Raw genomic sequence first — 23,722 nt, forward strand, 5'->3', positions numbered from 1 at the left:
CGGATTGCTGAGCCAGAGTGAGTGCTTCATAATCAACTGCATCTGTAATCGCTTCTATGTGAGAGAGGACATATGCTACCACGTTGAGTTCTCCCTCAAGTTGTACTATATCATTCGAAAATTACATTATATATGGTAAGTGTAGCAGCTGATGCAGTGGCGATGCTGTGTCTGGTTTGTGATAAAAAGCATACATCAGTGGCTTGTGGTCAGTGATGAGCATGAAGTGTTGTCTTCCAGACATATGCCAGAACTTCATGACTGAAGAATATGCCACATACAACTTGTGATCATACATTAGCCAGCTCTGTTGCGATGAAGGTAGCTTCCAGCTGAAGAATGCTAAGGGCTGCCAATACTAGTCTGCTTGTTTCTGAAGTGCAGCATCTATTGTGGTGACAAGCACATCAACCATTAAGGCATGTGGCCCGTGCGGGACAGGGTGTGCCGACAGCACATCTTCAGCAATACCAATCTTTTCATTGTTAAAAGGTGTCTGAGCTTTGCCTGTCTATGGCAGTCAGGTCTCGCTGAGCTTCATAAAAGTTCATTCAGTGGAACAGTCGAGAGTGGTTGGTTGAGCATGAAATGGCCATAGAAATTAGTGACGCTTAGGAATCGTCCAACTCACAGACAGTCACAAGCTGTGGGAAATTTTGCACCGCTTCTACCTTCTCCTGTGGCAGCTGCATTCCATTTGGCCTTGTTTGTGTAACCCAGGAAGCAGACTTCTGATGCTCCAAAGAAAATCTTTGACGGATTTATGAGTAGGTCGTGTGAACAAAAATGGTAAAGATATAGCGTAAATTTTCCAGGTGCTCAGTTTCGGGACTGGACGTCACCAAGACATCGTCAATGTAAATGTAACAGAAGTCAAGGTCTCATGCAACTTCAGCCATGAAACGCGGAATATCTGAGCAGCATTGCACAGCACAAAAGGAGTTCTCATAAATTCAGTGGCCAAACAGAATACACACAGTTGTTTTACCTACATCTTCTGGAGCAAAGGGTGCTTGCTAAAACGCACATAACAAATGTAAGTTGGAAAAACATACTTGCCATTCATGTCAGATACAAAGTCTTCAGTGTGTGGAACCAGATAGCAATCACGAAATGTTCGATCATTGTGTTGCCAATAATTACCGCCATCCGTTGGTCTTCTTGGGGACTACATATAGCACTGAAGCACAGCTACTGCTCGATAGGCGGCAGGTTCCTTGCGCTAGTGTAAAGGAAAATTCTTGTTCTGCTACTTGTAACTTTCCTGGCGTCAGGTCACGAGGTCAAATGTGAGTTTGCGGTCCTGTTGTAATCGGTATGTAATGTACTCTCGAATGTTGTACTAGCGCTTGTATAAGCAACTGGCGAGTTATCTCCGGGAACTGCTTGAGAAGTTCAATGTATGGAGAATCACCTGTGGTCATTTGCACAACAGTATTGTGCACACAGTGCACCCATCCATGGCTGGCAAAATTGCAGGCGGTGTCAAGCTGATGACGACAATGAAGGTCCGGCAGCAAGCTGTAAAATGATAGAACATCTGTAGCAACGCTAGGGTGCATCACATCTACCACAATAAACTGCCATTCAGACTTGCGACATAGGCCTAAGTTTAGCAACAGTGTCATGCGAACATGTATTCGGATGGTAGAACCATTGCGGCAAAGAGACGACATTCATCACTACTGTGGTGAGGCAGACAGGAAGACGGATATGCTGATACGTCGGCTCCTGTGGCCATTAAGAACTCCATTTTCATACAAAACTTCATGACAAACAGTTGATAGCTGCCATTCAGAAAGCCAATCGCTGTCATTACCTACCTCTAGATGCGTTTCTCATCTCACGCACAGGATTGAATTTTCACGTTTCAGAGTCAAACCAACTGCGGTACCAGCAAAGCTTTGTGGCCAAGATCGATAGGCTGCATTTTCTCGGTGGGTAGTGGAGTCATGGCTGGCGACTGGAATGCTTTGTTCGCAGAGCAGCGACTTGCGCTGTAGGTTCAGCGATTTGCACCTGTAATTATGTTATCGTATCATCCAGGTGTCAGCCAGTAGCTGCAACATCTGTGGATGGGTACATTTCTGCGATGCGATCTGCAGTTTGTGTTAGCACATCGAGATCGCTGGTGTGCACTGTGAATATCTTTTGCACATCTGGCACATGTCGGCCAGATGTTCTGTGGGATATCCTCGTTGACAGTGCTACTTGCTAATGTCCGTAGCTGGCACAGTTACTGTGAGGGGGTGTGGTCACCTAAATCCTCAGTATGCAGTAACATCTCTATACGCTTTACTTTGGAATGTGACAGAATGTGAGGACATTCATGAGGGTCAAATACTGGTGGGCGCTTGGTGGAAAAGCCAAAATGTCTTACACTTCCATAGCCACATCTTCGTTTAACACATTGACAATGTAACTGTATATGGTTTCATCAGCGGTGACATTAGCTAGCATGCTCGAGCTGTGCAAACCACAAGACTGGGTTTTGGTGCCAGAATGGTGGCAGGTTGACCATAAGCCTGTTAATCAGTGAGCTTGGAGGCACATCAATAGATGGTGGCGGATTCGACACTGCAAAACTATGATTCAGTACAAGGACAGTGCGTGGTATGAGCTGTTGATTTGTGCCTGACATTTGGGATGAAACTGCGATTCAGACTGCAGATTGCGCACTGTGTGGTTGGTGCGAGTGGTTCATGTTTGACGTTGGAAACTGAACCATATAAAACGTCGATGAACTCCAGGGATCACGTTGGCTGCCGCCAGATATTACGTCGATTGGCATCTGGTATCATCAGGATCATGCCAAGGGTCACCAAAACTATTGAAATTTAGAATAAATCTGCTTTACTGCAACATTTAATAAAACAGCATGCAAAAGCGCAAAACAGCCTAAAATATAAAGTGAGTATCAATAAGGGAACAATTATAAAACCCAAGAATAAACAAACAGCAGCATATACAATTTGCATCCTCAACATATCTGGTATATGATGCACAATCACTACGCTGCTAAGTGATTTTGGAAATCAATCCAATCAAGCAACAAAACTCTATATGGATAATCAGAGGGTAATTTTGAATTTCATAATAGATCAAGACACACTGATATCCAATATCATTTCGTGAAAGCATGAGGAAGAAGCGAACATTATCGAATATTTTCTTAATGAAAAACAGGATGTGGATATTTTCACCAAACCCTTGAGCAAAGGTAGGTTTGTGATGTTGCATGGAACTATGAACATTATCAAAAATAGATTGTAAGATGCTCAAATAGTGGGAGTGTTGAAACTGAAGGTTTTTTTTTTAGCTCCAGAAATCTCCCCACCTAACATGTTGCTGGCGTTACAGTCACCTTTATTTTAATATTCCTTGGGTATGGCCCCCTTTTTTTATTCATTGCTTGTCCATCATTTAACACACTTTTCCTTGTATTAAGACATAATAAAAGTTGTTCCTTTATATTCGTGTGTCTGAATTTGAATTCGATAATCCTTAATATGTTTGGGGTTTATTCTACTTAGTTTTCTCATAGCTGTGTTTGTTTCCAAACACTGTCTTTCACCAGAGGCACTATTTCATGAGCAGCATCCTCAAAATCATCTCACTTTTTAAAATTATTCTAAGATTACAGACACAGATAGAGGAGTCATCTAGTGGAAACGAAATACCGTTAATACCATTTTGAAAAGACAATCTTAGGAAAAATATCTTTAGTGAAAGAGGATGGATACCAGGACATAGCATCTTCTAAGATCCGTGAGATTTGACAAAGATGGATGAGATGACAAGTTTCACTGAGTAAATCTTCCTGTTGACTCTGTAGTAAGTTTCAAAATCAAGATTGTTTAATATAACCAAGTGACATCACACTTTTGAAGCCTTTTAAAATGTAGGTAACAAACAATACTGTACAAGTAGGAATTATACTTAGAGCTCTATTGATTGATGTGGAAAAAAAAAGGATTCCCCTACTTATTATTTATTTATGCCTCCTTAGACAATTCAGCGTAACAGCATCAGACATGTCAGACGCATTACAGAAATAGTATATACATATACGAAACATACTAAGAAAGATAGGATTAGATAAGGATAGAGAAGGAAGTCGGCCATGATCGTGTCACTGTAACCACTCCAAACCGGTATTCACCATAGCAGTTTGGGAAAATCATGGAAAACCCAACTCAAGATGTCCAGATAGGGTACGAACCTCGCTCCTCCCGAATATGAGTTCGGGGCATTAACATTTGGTTAGCCACCTCACCGGTACGTGATGGGCAGGGAAACGACATATGTATAGTCTACAAGGAGATAAGTTAACAAATATAATCAGTGATACAACTAGAATGTGAAACTTTGATATACCGTAATACACTTGTGAAAAAAAAAAATGAAAACACATGGACACATTATATAACGTGCTGAAAAGTATGGAACACGAACTCCTGCCAATACAAACAACTTAATGTTCCTTCACATAGGTAGGCCTACTATTATATTAAAGTCTCTGCGTGTATTTTATATGATTCGTCTTTAGTTTTTCGTTGTGATAGAATGAATTATTTTGGTGATTTCCCGTTATAATTTGTAGACGAAATGTTGTCGTAAAGAGATCTATGAACAGCAATCGCATTTACAGCAAATTCAATGGCAAAAAATTTTCGATTTATAACATTGTTAACTGTGTAGTATAGTTAATCCGATCCAAACAAATTGAATTTAACTCAGCATTCTTGCCGTTAAGGAGTTAAACGGGAAAGATGGAAAAGAGTTAACGTCTTATCAGGCTGTTGTAATTACACCATTTCTCGTGAAATATACATCCCGATTAAGACAAGAGTCTGCGGTTCTCTTATACAGCTCGAGGCATTAATGAAACGGAAAACTGTATTACATTTGGTAAACTGCCACACCTGCGTCGCCAATGTGTGCTATTGTATCCTTACTTTCGTTGTCAGGACTTGTCATTTGGTCGTGTTATTATTGATAATATCTTTGAATCCCAGAGATGGTAAAATATATCAGGTGAGCTCGGAAATTTTCCTGCCATAAAGAAGTGTATGTTACACTTATTATGAATTAATTTGATAATCGTGACGTAAAGCTGCAAGACGTTGTACCTACGTTTCTATGGGATAGTATTTCGTTGTGTAATAGACAATAAAGTGGGCGCTGACTATCCGAAGGTCGAAGGATTTAATGTCTCAGTTCATTTGGTAAACGATTCGTGTTTTATTGTCAGCTAGTTACTGAATTTGTAGCATGACTTATTGTACGTAAAGTGCCGCAGAAATTATATCCGACTTCGAGGAAGTTTACGTTCTGAGTTGAAATATTTGTGAAGTCTGGACAATTACGTTTTTATACAAGACAACCAGTGTTAAATGTGTGTGCAGCGTAAGAGAACAAACTCCAGGTAAAGTGCAGAGAGCGAGTAATGGTGAAACAATTTCGTGATTCAGTGCCACATTGTATTGGAAAAAAAATATCAAAAACACGTGTTTCACATGTAATGATCTGTGATGCATTTAATGTTCTGTGATACAGTTAATGTCATGGTTGTAGCCCATTCTCAGAGGCGTTGAAAACCCCATGTTTCTTCTGTGACTTATAAAAGATACGACGTAATGTTCTGTTCCTCTCTCAGATTATAGGAAATCTGCTTCACATGCGGCTTAGAGTGTGATATATTGGGATACAAAACATTTTACAATGCCCTTGTTTGGTAAATCTCAGAAGAGCCCTGCAGAAGTAGTTAAGGCGTTAAAAGAAGCCGTCAATGCACTGGAACGAGGAGATAAAAAGGCTGAAAAAGTGAGTATTCGTAGAATTTGTTGTGTGTTTTAACTGTAAGTTGAGTATTGATGTAGGTTACTTTGCTCGAAGTTGTTCGTTATAGCCTATGATAAGCCAATAGTGGAAGAGGGACGAGTGTTATACAATGGAATATGTGCGTATGTGTTGTTCTACATTATACTTTACATGGTAAAGAATATTCTTTGAAATCAGACGTTCATTCATGTGGTTTATACATAGACGCCACCTTCACAGTTTTAAGTTAATTTTAATAGTCGGAAATCAGGACTTTCTACTGACAGCTTTTTCAGATTAATCATCTTATGCTGTTAGGGCTTTATCATGCCACAGAACAAAGAAACAACATATCAAGTAGAATTTTACTATGTGGATAATATTGACTGTCTCCTGAACTTCTAGTGTACAGTTTACATGTAAATCAGAAGTGGCGCCAACCAGGATGCTTTTCGTGTTTTGCACATAGGTTGCCTTTGTGTCAATTTGGTGTAGCTAATAAAAACCAAATTTTAGCTAAGCATTTTAGGTCATTTGTTTTAGTACAGAAAAGTTTCCATTATTCAGGAGTATACATCTTCAGTAATTTTTAAACATCTGTTAGAAGTTTAACTATCAATAAAGTTCACACCAAGAGGCGCCTAAGAGTTTTGTATTTGCCCCCCCCCCCCTCTTTCATTGAAAATGTCATTGTTATTATCAAATAGGCCCTTAGGTCAAATCTTACTTATGTACATCTTTATTGCAGTAATATGAACAGTGTAGGCCTAAAACACAAAACAAAACAGTATCACAAATGGCCAGTGTAGAAATCTTGAACCAGTACCCCTATGAGTAAACGCTGTAATGGTGACAGCAGCACATATAGGCCTATTCATCCATGATCTGAAATGCAGAAACTTTGCTTAACTTTAGAAATTCCACGAAAACATAGCACTTGAATAGTTGGCCATCAGATCATTAAACTATAGGACCTTCATTGCCATATTGTCCCACATTGTGCATATGATGACATACTAGTGAATTTCCTCATCAGAACATATACAAAGCAAAAACAAAATCTCCAACCATTAACAACACCACAAACTAACCATTCGAAAGCCAAAAACCAATCTGTAGCCAATACTACTGACACTACAGCAACTCGCTAACAAAGCTCCAAACACACAGCTCCAATACGAAGCATACAAGTAACATATCTGACAGACAGCACTTCGCCAGTCCAGTCGTGCAATAACACCACCCAAAAACATATCCAGAACATTGATATTCAACATGGGAGAGTGCCAGAATGTACTACAAAGCCCCTCTTCAACACACTCTAGTGCAGATACTCTGTCAATCTTAATGTCATAGGTCAAAGCCAACATCCAGTACTGCACTTTGTGGTTGACCAATTTTGTCCAGCCCAGACTCTTTTAATTGTTCCGGAGAGTAATGTCTTTCTTTCTTGGTTGCTAGTAATTGCAGCTGGTAGAAACATAATAGTAAGATGCCTTCTGGCTGCTTGAGTTAGCAATATATTTCTAATGTTGCAGTTACTTTCCTTTTCCTAGGGTATGTCTAAAAGTAGTCTTTGGAAAATTCATAGGAATTTTGAAGGGTTCTGACATGTTTTCCAACAGCAGCTGTGCAATTCTTTCTATACTAACACAAGGCAAAATGCCTGTGTTTTCCATTTGACCGTTCTGACACTATTCTTTTTCAGAGGTATTTTAACAAGTCCACTATCTTGTGGTACATGTATTATCTTGTCACTTTTATTTATCAGTGTTCACTGCCATTGCACTGAAGACGAGATGCAGGAGTTGGACAGATCTTGTAAGCACTGCACATATCATAAAATGTAAACTGTTTTAGGATTTTGCTGTTCACTGACAAAAATGGAAATCTGGCTCAACACCAATTAATTTTGGGTGTAAATAATCTCTTGTGTAGTTTTTGCTGATTTCTGGATAACGACTATGTACATTGAATTTACTGATGCTGTAGAGAATCAGATACACACAATGCTTGTGATCTGTGTATTATGTTGTTGATAACAACTGGGTGTTGAACCTTGGGCTATCTTTTTTTGTACTTGTCCCTATCAGAAATATTAGATATGTTAAACTGTAGCATTGAACAAGCAAAAAGTAGCATCTAATTATTAGCTCATAAGCAACACTTTCCAGACAGTTTAGAAGACTAAAGTTTACACAGGAAATAACTTACATAGAAGTATGCAGATATTTTCCAAAATGATATGCACTGAGAACTAGTTAAATACAGTGTTTGGTAATATGACAGCCTATATTTCTTACATATTACCATGACTTTTAATTTTAATGTAGCGATATTTATATCACTCTTGTAGTTATTGTTTTTGATTCTTATTATTAAAACTAGACACTCTTTATTGTTAGGCACAAGAAGATGTCAGCAAGAATCTGGTACTCATTAAAAATATGTTGTATGGGACATCAGATGCAGAACCACAGACTGATATAATTGTTGCACAACTAGCTCAGGAACTATATAACAGCAATTTACTGCTTCTGCTGATTCAGAATTTGAATCGCATTGACTTTGAGGTAAGATCTTAACTCTGTTACTTCAATTATGTCATTCTAGCACTTGACACTGGTCATTCTAAGTTTGTGTGTATTTTAGGGAAAGAAGGATGTCGCTCAAGTTTTCAATAACATACTACGTCGACAGATTGGAACTAGGTCACCTACTGTGGAGTATATATGTACGAAGCCAGAAATACTTTTTACTCTTATGGCTGGGTAAGTGAGCACATAATTTTTTTTTTTTTTTTTTTTTTTTTTTTTTTTTTTTTTTTTTTTTTTTTTTTTTTTTCCTGCTGTTTGTCACTTGATGTCTTATCATGCATTGTTTTGGAGTCTACACAGAAACGAGCAAATAGCTCAACATGGGAAGCAGATGGTTACAGGTTCAGCTACAATGCTTGTGTAAAACAATGGCTTAAAAAGCACGCGTTGTACCCAGTGAAATTTTAAAAGGCACTGTAAAAAAAATTGTGTTGCTGTACCTAATAAATATTGGATTTAGTCCTACATGTATTCTACATGTTATGGTGTGCTGTTGATCTGAATGATGTTAAAGTTCTGACAAGCAGCATTAAAATTATAAAACACTAGGAGAAATAATTACAGTGTGAAAATTTAAGATGTTACTTCAGGCATTCTCTACAGATCTGTTGCAAATACGCTTCTGGGGTTTGCCACTGAGTAATACTGTGCGAATCCCTCAATGTTTCATTGTTACAACTGTTCAACATTTTCAGGTGGCAATAGCTGCTGTTAACACAGCTGCAAGATGCAACTGGAGATGATTGCATGGTGTTGTCAAAATTTAACAGCCCAGGAGCAAGAAGAGATACACTTGGGTGGGGATGTGTTCATGGATGAAAAAGGTACATGTGCGACTCCCTACAGGGAGCCGGAGAGAGGCCGTCCGCTTTTGTGCAGTGGGCAATAACTGTTGCTGTGAGATGCTCCAGTGGTTAAAAATTGAATTATATATCTGCAATGTGCTGTGTCTGGTCATGAACAGAGGTTCTTGTTTCTTTTGTTTTAATTTAATGGCTGCCAGTGCAGGAGTCAAAGCAGGGCTTAGTTAAAAACCAACTCCCTTTTAAGATTGTCTGCTGTGTGGCTGTGTGTGGTCTCCTTAAAAACATAATCCCACAATGATGATGCTGAGGATAAAACTTCAGTTTACTTGTAAATTGTGATTTCCAGTGTTCAGACAGTACTCCGTTACCATTGCATTATTAGCTTTGCTCAGGCATGTGTGATGATGGTGTTTAACATAACATTTTTGTATGATTAAATATATCTGCTTAGGGCTCATAGATACCATGAAACTTCCTGGTAGGTTAAACTTTGTGCTGGGCCGAGACTCTTAACCCGGGACCTTTGCCTTTCGCGGGCAAGTGCTCTACAAACTGAGCTACCCAAGTACGACTGACGCCCCGTCTTCACAACTTTAATTCTGACAGTACCTCGTATCCTGCCTTCCAAACTTCGCAGAAGCTCTCCTGCATACCTTGCAGAACTTCCTCTCCTGGAAGAAAGGATATTGCGGAGATGTTTCCAGAATGAAATTTTCACTTTGCTGCAGGGTGAAAATTTCATTCTGGAAACATCCCCTAGGCTGTGGCTAAGCCATGTCCCTGCAATATACTTTCTTCCAGGAAAGTTCTGCGCGGAATTAAAGTTGTGAGGACGGGGCGTGAGTCATGCTTGGGTAACTCAGTTGGTAGAGCACTTGCCCGCAAAAGGCAAAGGTTCACAGTTCGAGTCTCGGCCTGGCATGCAGCTACTCTGCTGCAGAGTGAAAATTTCATTCCATATATACCATGTTTTCCAAACTCAAGATCTTCTTCATTAGAACACAACAAATTCCTCGGTTTTGCTGGTGGATGGAAAACGCACTTGGTGTCTTGTCTCTTGAGGATTCTTTCTTTTCTTGTAGACATGCTGCCAAAATACCGTAAGAAGGCCATTGTAGCGGGTGCCTCCACATTTGATTTACATCCCTATATTGAACTTGCTTGGACTGGAATGGATTGCTTATTTCTGGTCAGGATCACTAGGTAGACTGTGGGGATCTGAGGCCATCTGTGCTCTGTGTACTGGAAAGTGCAACACATTAACACAGAGTGCAGAGTGATGGCAGCTTGTGGGCCACCAATGTAACTCTGTGAGAGTCAGTTTACGGGGTTTACAGTAGGCACTATGTCGCAGCGCACAGTCTACTTTTCTTCTAACCATGAAATTCAGGAATGGGAAGATACTATCTTTTTCCACTTCCATGGTGAACTGAGTATTCAGATGGAGCGAGTTCAGATACTGGACAAACATAGGTAAGGGCTGTATTCTGTGAGATCACAACACAAATGGATCACCTATATACTGCCAGAAGCAGACGGTGCCACAATAAAGGTACAGCACTAAAACTAGCCACAGGATCTGACTGGTGCAGTTTGCCTCTTCATGCATCCTGTGAAGACCTCTGAATAGCAGATATGATTGTCGCATTTGCCTGTGATTAGAGGTTCCAATAGGGAAGTAAGATTTTTAGCCAAGAAATAAGTAAGCAGTGGCCTTCTTGCCATATTTTGGCAGCATGTGTTTGAGTAGAAAGAATCCTCATGAAGCGTTTTTGTCATCCACCAGCAAAATTCAGGAATTTGTTATGTTTTATCAGAGATGATCTTGGCTTTATAGAACGTGATGTATGTAAGATATTATGCCAATATGGGAAGTCTTAAATAGGGCAGACATGTCGAACTGTGCAAGAACACTCTGTGGAGTACCATTGTGATACATGCATGGGCCAACAAGATAAATTGGCTGACATACAGCTTCACATGTTTTACAAGAAGGCGGATGATTTATCCTCAGCCTCAGTGTTTTTAAGTGGACCATACATATCCATACAGCAGACAGTCTCGTCAGCAGGAATGCTAGTTTTCAACTGAGCCCTGTCTGGAATCCAGCATTGGTGGCCATTACATTAAAACAGGACAACTACTGCCTCTGATTCATGATCAGATGCAGTGCACTGCAGAGATTTAATTCAATTTTTAATGGCAGGAGCGCCCAGCAGCAAAGTCACTGCCCAATGCGCACACACACACGAAAGGCCTCTCTTCAGCTCCCGGTAGGGGGCAAAATGTGTGTGTGTGTGTGTGTGTGTGTGTGTGTGTGTGTGTGTGTGTGTGTGTGTGTGTGTGTGTCCACCCATGCATATTTGTTGCTCATGGCCTGATAAATTTAAATGGGTGCTACATTGAACTTGAGTGCTTGGAAGAGGAGGCTTTGAAGGTCATGTTGCATCAACCAGCTCTGTTACATTCATCAATATGTGAGCATCAAGTGACTGAAGTAGGTGGTGTTATTGTGTGTCTCGCCAGTTGCAAGGTACATTCTGTCATTTGCTTCCTGCAATCAGGAGTAGTTAATGCTGCCAAGATTCATCATAAATTGTCATGTATGGGGATTAGGAAAGGAGTGAAGGTATTATGGGGGTTATGAGTGATGACATTGGGTGGGAGTTCCAGAAGAATTCAAAGTTAGTTGTTGAGATGTGTATATTGGAAGTGGTAGAGGAAGATATTCAGAACAATAACTGTATTTTCTGTCAGTTCTTTGGATGTCGCTGATGAACTGTTGCGGCATATTGGTGAAATTATGCATGTGAGATGTCAGTTAAGTTATCGAACTTTCCAAAGGTGTGCCTCAGATTTCAGTGATAGTAGTTTTTAACATTGTCAGAGAGATTTGGTTGCTCTTGGTTTTTATGCATGGTGGGTACCAAAATGTGTAATATGCTCACAAAACTGAAAGAATGGGTTCAGTCTTGACAGTCCTTCAGCACTAAGTAGAGAGCAAGGAATTTCTGAACATGATTACAACTGGAGACAAGATGAGTACAGTATGTGAATTTTGAAACTAAAGATAAGTCCAAACAGGAGGAGCAAACTCATTCTCCCAAATAAGTGCAAAAAATTAAAGGAGATGTTGTTAAGAGTTCTGAATGCATTTTACGAGAGTAATGCTGGAGAATACTGTGACAGCACAGTTTCATTGTGCAACTTGTATGAAAATCCAAAATAAATCGAAAAGAAAGACAAGAGATTATTATCAAAGCAATCATTCTCCTTCATGACAATGTGTGACCTCTTACTACGAATTGAACAAAGGAAAATCTCAAACTTTTTGGCCAGGAAATTTTTCAAAATTCTCCTTATAGTCCTGACATGGCATCAGATGACTTCAATCATCTTGAAGATGAAGGGTGGGCAGGCAGGCAATGACCTCAAGGATGCTGTCAACAATTGACAGAAGCACTATGTAGCATCATTTTTTTATGAAGGGATAAAGAAGCTGGTGACCCAGTATGACAGATGTGTGACTTTGGGTGGTGACTGTGGAGATGTAATGTCAAAAAGTAAGTACAGATTATATGTAGAAGAAGAAAGTCATTTATTTTTTTTTTTAATAGTCAAGCAGAGGTCAATTTATGAATAGCCCTAATATTCTCTCTCAACACTTAGGCATCAAGATTGCATTATCATTCAGACAACATGCTTGTTGCTAGTGCAGTTGTAGTTTTAAAATGTGTGTTCAGCCAAACCATAGGCAGTGCAGTGTATTTACATGTTAGGGCAATTTTTGGTATATGCCTTGAGGTGTGTATGTGAGAATATTGAACTGTTATAGTGCAGAATTTGTTGTTTTTTACAGGAATAACAAATTATCTTATTATAACTCCAACACTTTGGGTGATAAATTCAGTTTCCTTGCTTTGCTGACATTGAGGATATGTAGAGTGTAGATGTGGAAAACAATTTGCCATGTTAAGTTTATGGACAGTTTATTATCATAGACTAGAAATAAGTGTCATCATGCATGCTGTTTTAATACTGCTGTAATTCTAAAATTAACAGAAATTGTGTGTGTATACAGGTGACTTTTACTTTAATTAAAATTCAAACAGTTGTGAGCTTTAAAAATTGGAATCTAATATTCATATTTTAAGTACTGTTGTGCAGTCTATACTTTGCTGTTAACTGTGTTTTGTTTTGCATTACTCTGCATGACCAAAGTAATCATTTGTAAAAGCTGCACATGCTCGTATAAATTTTGTGTTGCTAACTTTTGGAGAACTTGTCAGAACTGCAAACAAAACATATTAATTGCAGAGTAAATGTATTGCAGCATAGTGTCTTGATAGTATAAAGTCACTAGAAGTTGTTATGTGGACCACACAGAAAGCATGTTCTTGTATGTTGTGACAGCTATATAGGTAGACAACTTACCATTAAACAGATTCAGGTAGCCATCTGCTGAAACAGATGAACAGTTGGTTTGTTAATCAGAACACCCTTCACACACACACCCCCCCCCCCCCCCCCCCCCCCTTTGCACTCTCTCCTAGCAAAGAAAGGCATTGAGGAAAAGAACTTTAACGAATCTGGATAGGGTGCTAGGGTAATTAATAATCCATGAAACATCAGTGAGACATATCATTCAAGAACTTAAGAAGTTGAGGGTGGTTGTGGAGGGTGAAGAAATTAGACATCTCTTACTGTACTGACATTCATCTGGTGATAGCTCAGCATGAACCATACACATCTATTTTCAGAAACCCATTTTATACTATGAGGAGTAGAGTATTTCAGGTGTCTGTTGTGTAACTATTGAAAAGAGGGAGCATAATGTAACTCTCCTCCACGAAATAATTTCAGAAGATTGCACATGTGTATGGCTACATTGTGCTAGCTGGCTACTTTGTGCAAGCATTGTTCATTGACTGAATTGAGTGGCTGTGTCAAGTGTGGAAAAGGTTGGGAGTTGGAAGGAGGGGTGGGAAGTGTAGCTGACTGCAGGGGGAAGAAGCAGCAGGTGCAAAAGATAAGAATGTGATACTGGTGAGCTTGTTCTGGCCACAGGCGAGGGAAGTGGTGTGCAACACACAGTGGCATGTAGGAATGAATTGGGAGCTAGAACAAGCAAGAGGGAGGCAGCTGAGAGGGGATGAGAGTGCAAACTGAAAGAAGTTAGGGTGGTGGGACAATCTAGAGGAGATGGAACCCAGGAGGGTTATGGGTCTGAAGTATCTACATCTACATCCATACTCTGCAAGCCACCTGGCGGAGGGTACCTTGAGTACCTCTATCGGTTCTCCCTTCTATTCCAGTCTCGTACTGTTCGTGGAAAGGAGGATTGTTGGTATGCTTCTGTGTGGGCTCTAATCTCTCTGATTTTATCCTCATGGTCTCTTCGCGAGATATACGTAGGAGGGAGCAATATACTGCTTGACTCTTCGGTGAAGGTATGTTCTCGAAACTTCAACAAAAGCCCGTACCGAGCTACTGAGCGTCTCTCCTGCAGAGTCTTCCACTGGAGTTTATCTATCATCTCCATAACGCTTTCGCGATTACTAAATGATCCTGTAACGAAGCGCGCTGCTCTCCATTGGATCTTCTCTATCTCTTCTATCAACACTATCTGGTATGGATCCCACACTGCTGAGCAGTATTCAAGCAGTGGGCGAACAAGCGTACTGTAACTTACTTCCTTTGTTTTCGGATTGCATTTCCTTGGGATTCTTCCAATGAATCTGTGTGGCATCTGCTTTACCGATGATCAACTTTATATGATCATTCGATTTTAAATCACTCCTAATGCGTACCCTCAGATAATTTATGGCATTAACTGCTTCCAGTTGCTGACCTGCTATTTTGTAGCTAAATGATAAGGGATCTATCTTTCTATGTATTTGCAGCACATTCCACTTCTCAACATTGAGATTCAATTGCCATTCCCTGCACCATGCGTCAATTCGCTGCAGATCCTCCTGCATTTCAGTACAGTTTTCCATCATTACAACCTCTCGATATATCACAGCATCATCTGCAAAAAGCCTCAGTGAACTTCCGATGTCATCCACAAGGTCATTTATGTATATTGTGAATAGCAACGGTCCTATGACACTCCCCTGTGGCACACCTAAAATCACTCTTACTTCAGAAGATTTCTCTCCATTGAGAATGACATGCTGCGTTCTGTTATCTAGGAACTCTTCAATCCAATCACACAATTGGTCTGATAGTCCATATGCTTTTACTTTGTTCATTAAATGACTGTGGGGAACTGTATCGAACGCCTTGCGGAAGTAAAGAAACACGGCATCTACCTGGGAACCCGTGTCTATGGCCCTCTGAGTCTTGTGGATGAATAGCGCGAGCTGGGTTTCACATGACCGTCTTTTTCGAAACCCATGCTGATTCCTACAGAGTAGATTTCTAGTCTCCAGAAAAGTCATTGTACTCGAACATAATACGTGTTCCAAAATTCTACAACTGATCGACGTTAGAGATATAGGTCTATTGTTCTGCACATCTGCTCAACGTCCCTTCTTGAAAACGGGGATCACCTGTGCCCTTTTCCAATCCTTTGGAACGCTACGCTCTTCTAGTATGTGTATCAAGAAAATTGCCCTCTTTGTAATTCAGAAAAGCTGGTGATATGGGGAAGAATTCAGATGACACGGATTGTGATGCAGCCATTGAAATAGAGTATGTTGTGCTCAGCAGCATATTGTACCACAAGGTGGACAAATTTGCTCTTGGCTGTTGTTTGGCAGTGGTCATTCATGCAGATGAACAACTTTGCTCTTGAATATAGTTTGACAGTGACCATTCATTCAGGTGAACTGGTGATTGGCGATCCTGTCCATATAAAATGGCATGCAGAAATTCAAGGGTGTTGATGTATGATATGACTGTTCTAACAGGTGACCCTGCATTTGGTAAGTTAAGCCCATGAGAGGACTGGACTAGGATGTCCAGGGTGCATATTTTGGACATATCTTGCACCTGAGGCTTTCAAGAGTCAACAGGATGAAAGTAAACAATAAAGCAGTATCAATAGATATGTACTTGAGAATCTGAATTTGGATGTGGTAGTCTCAAATGAAGACAATAAGGGCTGGAATAGTACACTATGTAACCTACCCACTGAACATGCTTTGTGTAATATCAGCCTCTGACCACACGAATGAAGAATCAGCCTATGCATCTGAGAATACATAATTGCAGACAAATCAGTGGCGCACACACATTTTCTGTCATAATAAATCTGTGGAGAGGAAAAGACACATGCAGTGATGCTGTGTTCAAACCAAAGTGTGGCCACACCATCAGAGATTTCACAGCAGTGATTTTTTGTGAAGTGGCAACATCAAGGAAACACAAAATAGCTTAGTTGTAGAAGTAAGCAGGTAATTGTCCAAAACTTAACCAAAAAAGCTGTTCTGCCTAATTTTAACTAAGGTGAAAAGCAAGTTTGGCAACTAGACTTTTTATCAAGTGTGTGTGGTCAGCATATTTGATTTCCAACAGTGTCCCCACGGATTTTAAGTAAAGAGCAATTTTGCACGTACTGCAAGAGCTTTTGAAAAATCTATATTTGCCACCAGTTTAGATCGGTGGTCATCCTCCTCAGAAAATGTGAAATTAGTTGAGCAGCTCTGTCATCACTACTGTGGTGTGAAGTTCATCAGTATGCCTTGTGCACTCCACTTAGCAGCAGGGAACATAGGAATGGACAATGTACTAAAGTTATTCATTTTCGTAAGTGCAATTTTCTCATCACAGCAGTGATACAGAATGATTTTTATGACTCAATTGTATTCTTGATGTCACAGTAGGAGTGATGACATGTAGGCTTCTATACCTTTTTTACAAGTTGGTGAAATTAGTAGTAAATAGTTTTAACACCTCTTTCCTTACCTAGAAATGATTTGCCGTAAGTTGTAGGTACCGGTATATTGGCCATGTTTCCCCTTTTTGGGGCACCACAAGAGCGGTATACCTGATCAGCCAAAGTCTGAGAGACCTGGTCGTCTCGTCAAATAAGTCTTTGGCTCTTTGCTTCATGGAAGACACCTTTATTTTTACCTTTGAAATCGTCTGGTTATTGCAGCTGGTCTAGTGTCTGCACTGCATGAGCTGAACATACGGTATAACTGGCTGTTCGATTGTGGCAAAGCAATTCATCTCAAAATGAAAAACTGATTTCACAATAAATGGTTACAAATTCACCATCTGTGCATCAAGTGAGAAGCCTTCTTTGAGGATTAAGCACTGTAGTAGTAGTAGTAGTAGTAGTAGTAGTAGTAAAAAAGGAAGCTCAGTATGCTATTAGTTTCATGAATAATATTATGTTTGTTAGTGGTGAAAACTGAAAAGCTCGTTGTTGGTGGAAAAGGGGACAGAGAACAGCCCAAGAATTGACAAGTTTTCCTGATCAAGGGGAAAAAATTGAAAAAAGTATACCAGGAATCAGCCTCTTCTCTACAGAAATTACACAGTAGCAGACCTATAGTACCTTCGTTGGGAGGAAAATACGAATAACACATCCATCTAACTCATATCCACTGTGAAAATAGTCCATCCCTTTCAGTTCATATCTTGCAGGCATGGAAAAACTGAGCTGTGTTAGCACACCTGGTGTGACGTGGTTTATTTTATAGTTTGCAGTCAAGCCATTGAAACAGGTCTTACCAGTTATGTGATGCAATGAACAACTTTTGTAGTGGGAAACAGTTAAAAGTATGTGAAACCTTTAAGCAAGAAATGAATGAAGAGTTCCATAGGGTCTGAACAGGATCTCACTGAGTGTGGCTGGTGTTTGATAAATTGTTTGTTATGTTTAGTTCTTGGCATGAGTCCAGAAAATTGTATCTTTACCAGAGAAGTTTGTTGATGTAGCCCATGTTCATATATGAGAGGAGCTGTAATCCTTTGTGATGTGAATGAAGTTGATAGGTCTGAAACAGCAAGATGGTTTTAAAAATCTTATTTTAAGTAAGACGTCTGGGTCAATTTCAAACATTGAACGCAATTACAACACAGATGGGGCTTGCAAGGAAGTTAATGTTTTGATGAATGTAGGTTGACTGCAAACTAAAATTATTGCTGTTTGTGGAATTACTAAGAGATGGAATGTGGAGTTGACATAACATTCTGAAAGTACTAGTATATTACATAAAGGATGTAATACGGTAGTAATGTATATTCTTTATTGTGATTAATAAGGTATGTGCACAAAAGAGTTCGCAGAAATTGCCAGAGTGATGATATTTAATGAAATTTGTTAATAAATTTAAAGCTGTTTACAGCTCTGCAGCAAAGACTTTCCAAATAGCATTATAAAGGAAAAATTTGTAGCTATAAGCAATTTCAGTAATGTCACCTAATTTCATTTCAGGTATGAGCATCAAGAAATTGCACTTAATTGTGGAACAATGTTAAGGGAATGTGCACGATATGAAGCACTAGCAAAAATAATGCTTTATTCAGATGAATTTTTTAACTTCTTTCGATATGTTGAAGTTTCAACATTTGATATAGCTTCAGATGCCTTTTCGACATTCAAAGTAAGTAAACATGTGAAAGTAAAATAATATGAGCGACTGTGTCTGATACAATGTTATGTTGTTTTGGGTTAAATGAGAATTTTTTTCCATTCTCATGGAATTTTATCAGGTATAATTATGAGTTGCGTGAAAGTTTAGACACAAGGTACGAAAAAATTTCATGTTAATGCTGTATAATGCTTGCCTTTAGGAACTCCTTACACGCCACAAGCTGCTTTGTGCAGAGTTCTTGGAGTTGAATTATGATAAAGTCTTTTCCCACTATCAGAGACTTCTGAACTCTGAAAACTATGTAACACGTCGACAGAGTTTGAAATTGCTCGGTGAACTTCTGCTGGACAGACATAATTTCACAGTAAGTATCATCCTTTGTACATGATGAATACTGTATTAATGTAAGAAAAGAACTTGTACTATTTGTGTAATAGTTTACAAATTATAAATAAGACAATTCATTTCAGGAAATTGTAAAAATCTGATAGGTTGATCAGTACTTTCCTTTTCGTACAAAATTCTGTCATATTTCATAGTAAGTGAAGCACTTATCCTCTCTGATACACTTACCTTTCTCTCTCTTTCATTTCCGCTTTGTAACAGATGGATCCCTTTTAGTTCAATTTTTTATTGATCTGCACCCAACCTCCCTCCCTCCCCCCCCCCCCCCCCCAAAAAATAAATAAATAAATAAGTAAAAACTTTCCTTTTTCTCTAACAATGGAACAGGGACATATTCTGATGTGGACAGCTAAAACGGAATGAAAATGATTAACTTACAGAGCAGTATCTGTTCCATAATTCATCAAGGTTATTTATCTGTAAAATGCTACATATGTGCACAAACGATGCTTGAACACTAATGACGTAAAGGCTACAGAAGCACAGTTTGTTGAAGAAACAGTGCCATGGTAATTGTGACTAGGAAAGTCATATTAGTCATATATACAGGATGTTTCAAGCAGATTTGTGCAGTTTCGCATGTCTGTACCCTTTATGTGAATCAAAATAGTAAAAATAGTGATGTACACACAAAACTACATTTTTTTATTTCCAAATGAACCATCTGATTTTGCAAGGGTTTATCCATGCACATATAATCTTGGGATACTTTTTACAATTATGCTTTGAACCAAAGTCTTCTTTACTTTTCACAAGTGTTTACTTAGTACTCCATTGGATGTGTGACGACATCCAGACAAAAGCCTGGATGCATCTCCAGAGTAACATTGTGTTGTACTTCTTCACAACACGGCATTGCAATTTTGTATGTATCAGTTGATACGGGGCCTGCGACTTGCAAATAAAATTTCTTCTTTGTATGGGAATAACATGAATGGTATGTAAGAGTACAGGTACAGGGTGATTCAAAAAGAATACCACAACTTTAGGAATTTAAAACTCTGCAACGACAAAAGGCAGAGCTAAGCACTATCTGTCGGCGAATTAAGGGAGCTATAAAGTTTCATTTAGTTGTACATTTGTTTGCCATTTCAGCCAATAAAGTTTTTGGTCCCTTTTTCTTCGAAGGTGCTACTGTAACTGGACTACAGTATCTGGAGATGTTAGAGAATTGGCTGTTCCCTCAGCTCGAACAAGAAGCACAACAATTCATATTTCAGCAGGATGGAGCGCCACCACATTGGCACTTATGTGTCCGTAACTACCTGAACGTCAACTACCCGAGGCGATGGATCGGCCGCCAGGCAGCTCGTGACAGAGCACGTCATCACTGGCCTCCAAGAAGCCCTGATCTTACCCCCCTGAGATTTTTTCTTATGGGGGTATGTTAAGGATATGGTGTTTCGGCCACCTCTCCCAGCCACCATTGATGATTTGAAACGAGAAATAACAGCAGCTATCCAAACTGTTACGCCTGATATGCTACAGAGAGTGTGGAACGAGTTTGAGTATGGGGTTGATATTGCTCGTGTGTCTGGAGGGGGCCATATTGAACATCTCTGAACTTGTTTTTGAGTGAAAAAAAACTTTTTAAATACTCTTTGTAATGATGTATAACAGAAGGTTATATTATGTTTCTTTCATTAAATACACATTTTTAAAGTTGTGGTATTCTTTTTGAATCACCCTGTATGACACATAGGAAGTTTCTGTCTGGCTGTGAGTCATGCTCAGATAACCGAAGCGGTTAAGGCGACTGCTAACATAAAGCAGAAAATCTGGGTTTGACATCTGATCCAGCAAAATTTTCATTGTTTTCATTCCATTGTACAGCTGGAGGTGGCTCATATTCACAACTGTGATTCCATTTCAATAGCCAAACTCATCAATAACTTTTGTGAGCGTGTCTGGGTTTCTGTGTTTGCAGCTGTTACTGTGTGTCATGACAAGTAGCCAGGGTTGTTGGAAGGGGTCGCACTTACCTGCAGTCTTTCACAAATTATCACAAAAAAAATCTTATAACACAAGGTAAGGTGACGTTGACAGCCAATGATACAATGACATCTATATCACCTTACTGCCTATCCATCATTGAGGCAGCTTATTGTTGAGAAATACTCTTACATGGAAATGCCAACACAGTGGTGCTCTGTCCTATAAAAAACATGAAATATTATGGCATTTTCTCAAATTTTGGAAAAATCCAGATCTTTCACAGGTCCAGGTACACAATACAAAAACAAATAAGAGTAAATCTTCTCTTGGAAAACAATACAAAGCACATGAAGCTTTCAAGAATGTCTTTTGTACTTGTGGCTGCTTCGTTGCCCATATTCATATGTTGTGATGGTAAAATTTCCACTTTAGTAGACTGTAGTGCTGTTACTGAGCACTAGACATGAGTTGAAATTATCTTCCATCTCCATGGCCAAAATGAATTCACTGAAAACTATGTACCCTTGTTTTTCAACATCATTTGTTAACCATGTAACACCAAAATACTGCATGCTTGCTTGCTTGCTACCAGTATTCTTACTGATAAGAATAACCACACATTCTCCCTTATTACACCTACCATAGCACCAGGGTGGTAAAACAGCAAGTCCTTTCAGCTCAGTTCCACTACTAACTGCAATTCTGGTGGTAATTCTGTTTCACCTTCTTCAACCTTTCCAGATACTGTTCAGGCGACAGCAAGACCAGACTTCACTGCCCATGTAGTGTTTGATGGACAGCTTCTTGCAAATTTGTCAGCTCCACTCCTGCATCCCAGATACTATCCCCTAGTGATTACAATAGCCCTTGTATTTGTATTGCTTCCAAATCTCAGTTTAAAGTGCTAGCCATGGCTCTGGTGTAAACCACAGCTTCCTTAATAAGCTTTCGAAGCATGTGTGTGTCGTTTAATATGCCACTATCAAATTTTGCATTCTGTGTGGAATACCACTCCATAGTTATTTCATTTGCCCCTTGCAGCCTCTGCCGTCTCATTTCATTTGCTCACATCCCTTGCATCAGCTATCCCAAAGGTGGTTTTCAGTACTCTACTTCCAGTGCCTATCCATCAACTTTCCATTCTTGTGGACTCTTGCAGTACCACTCCAATCACCTCCTGCATGTTCTCCTTTAGTTGCTCATATTACCCAAGCAATTTCCTGTGCTCATTTTTAAGACCTCCCTCAGTGTCCTCCTCCTCCTAACTGCTAACTCTCGTAGCCCAGAAAACACCACCTACAGTCTCCTAATTTCTTTTTGCAACTCCTACACTTTAAACATTAACCCTTATGACCATTTGTTACTGGATAACACCATGTCTGGTTGCCTGGAAAAGAGAAATCCTTATCCAGGTGGTGGTCTTGCAGCACCCCCTCTGCCCTCGCATTGCTAAAACTAGCCTCTTTCTTCGCTCTCACTAATACCTCTTGTGGAATTGCCTCTGGTGCACCATTAATGGTTATAAATATCCTACATACACAGTTGTTGACCTCTTTGGCTGCTGGAGCTTAGCGTTTATTGGTGGTGGTTACAGTTACTTGGCATGGGCTTTGGTACCATGATACAAAGTTCTTTGTTTTTTCCCTTTGGAGTATATTGGCTCAACATAACTCACTGGCCACCTTACTATGAGATTATGTTTCCACTCACTTCACTGCCTTTTCCTGCTTATCCATTTCCTTAGTATTTGCTAACTGGACCTTTCTCCACACTTCCCTTACCACCCTTGCAAATTCTTGGTCTGACTCTCCTTTCCTGCCTCCATCCTGGCTAATCATATTGAATGTCAACAGCACCTTTTTCTATACACTATCTCAAATGGTGACAACCCTATGTTAGTGTTTAGTTCGGAGTTGTATGCAGTCATTAGAAAGGATAGAGACGTGTCCAAATCAGAATGCTGTGTATTCATTTACAATGAAGCGTCTGTCCAATTGTCCGATGAACTCGTTCTGTCCTTCTGTTAGTCTGTGGATGAAGTGCATTAGCCCTAAACTTTTTTCCTTTTAATAACTAACACAACTCTTTCATTGGGTCTGACACGAAGTTCGTGTCTTGGTCTTTATTTATTGTCCCAGGTACCCCAAACTTCAATATTTCCCTACAAACCGATGTTGGCATGATTGTGACTGCCTGTTGGCCCAGAATCAGCACCAGGTCGATGTAACAAGAAAAATGGCCTATTATGGTCAGCACAAAACAATATCTACCGGCGTTCAGCTGAATGAGTTTGGCACATCCATGCCAATGAAACTAAACCATTCTGTTTCTCCTGGAAGTCTGTGTTATGGTAGCTGCTTCAGATTCACAACTGCATGTTGTGCACAATCCACATAATTCCCATTCCCCACGGCCCAGCAATAGGTGGTCATGTGTTTAATATAATACTACTTGCTTCCACATAACTGGCACCACCAACTGTGGTCCTAATATAATTTCATTACGTAATCCATCATGCATGCTAAACTGCTGTCTTGCCATATTGTCTACACTCTTCATCAGCACTCTGAGCAGTCACCCATTCTCCAAGGTCCTGACCTTGGAG

General features: G+C 39.6%; 1 protein-coding gene across 2 annotated transcripts in view; it reads left to right on the forward strand.

Annotated features, from left to right (window-relative positions):
• Nucleotides 1–4,940: 4,940 nt before the first annotated feature.
• Nucleotides 4,941–23,722, forward strand: part of LOC126484366 (protein Mo25) — a 36,070-nt gene continuing 17,288 nt past the window's right edge. The window contains exons 1-6 of one of the 2 annotated variants that reach the window (XM_050107837.1): nucleotides 4,941–5,037; nucleotides 5,660–5,826; nucleotides 8,229–8,396; nucleotides 8,476–8,594; nucleotides 18,618–18,786; nucleotides 18,977–19,141. In XM_050107837.1, the coding sequence (XP_049963794.1) occupies nucleotides 5,725–5,826; nucleotides 8,229–8,396; nucleotides 8,476–8,594; nucleotides 18,618–18,786; nucleotides 18,977–19,141 (723 nt within the window). In that variant the 5' untranslated portion in view covers nucleotides 4,941–5,037; nucleotides 5,660–5,724. The other variant, XM_050107836.1, reaches the window with a different exon arrangement.

The sequence above is a fragment of the Schistocerca serialis genome, chromosome 6, assembly GCF_023864345.2.
Source record: "Schistocerca serialis cubense isolate TAMUIC-IGC-003099 chromosome 6, iqSchSeri2.2, whole genome shotgun sequence".
In the NCBI taxonomy this organism is placed as follows: Eukaryota; Metazoa; Arthropoda; class Insecta; order Orthoptera; family Acrididae; genus Schistocerca; species Schistocerca serialis.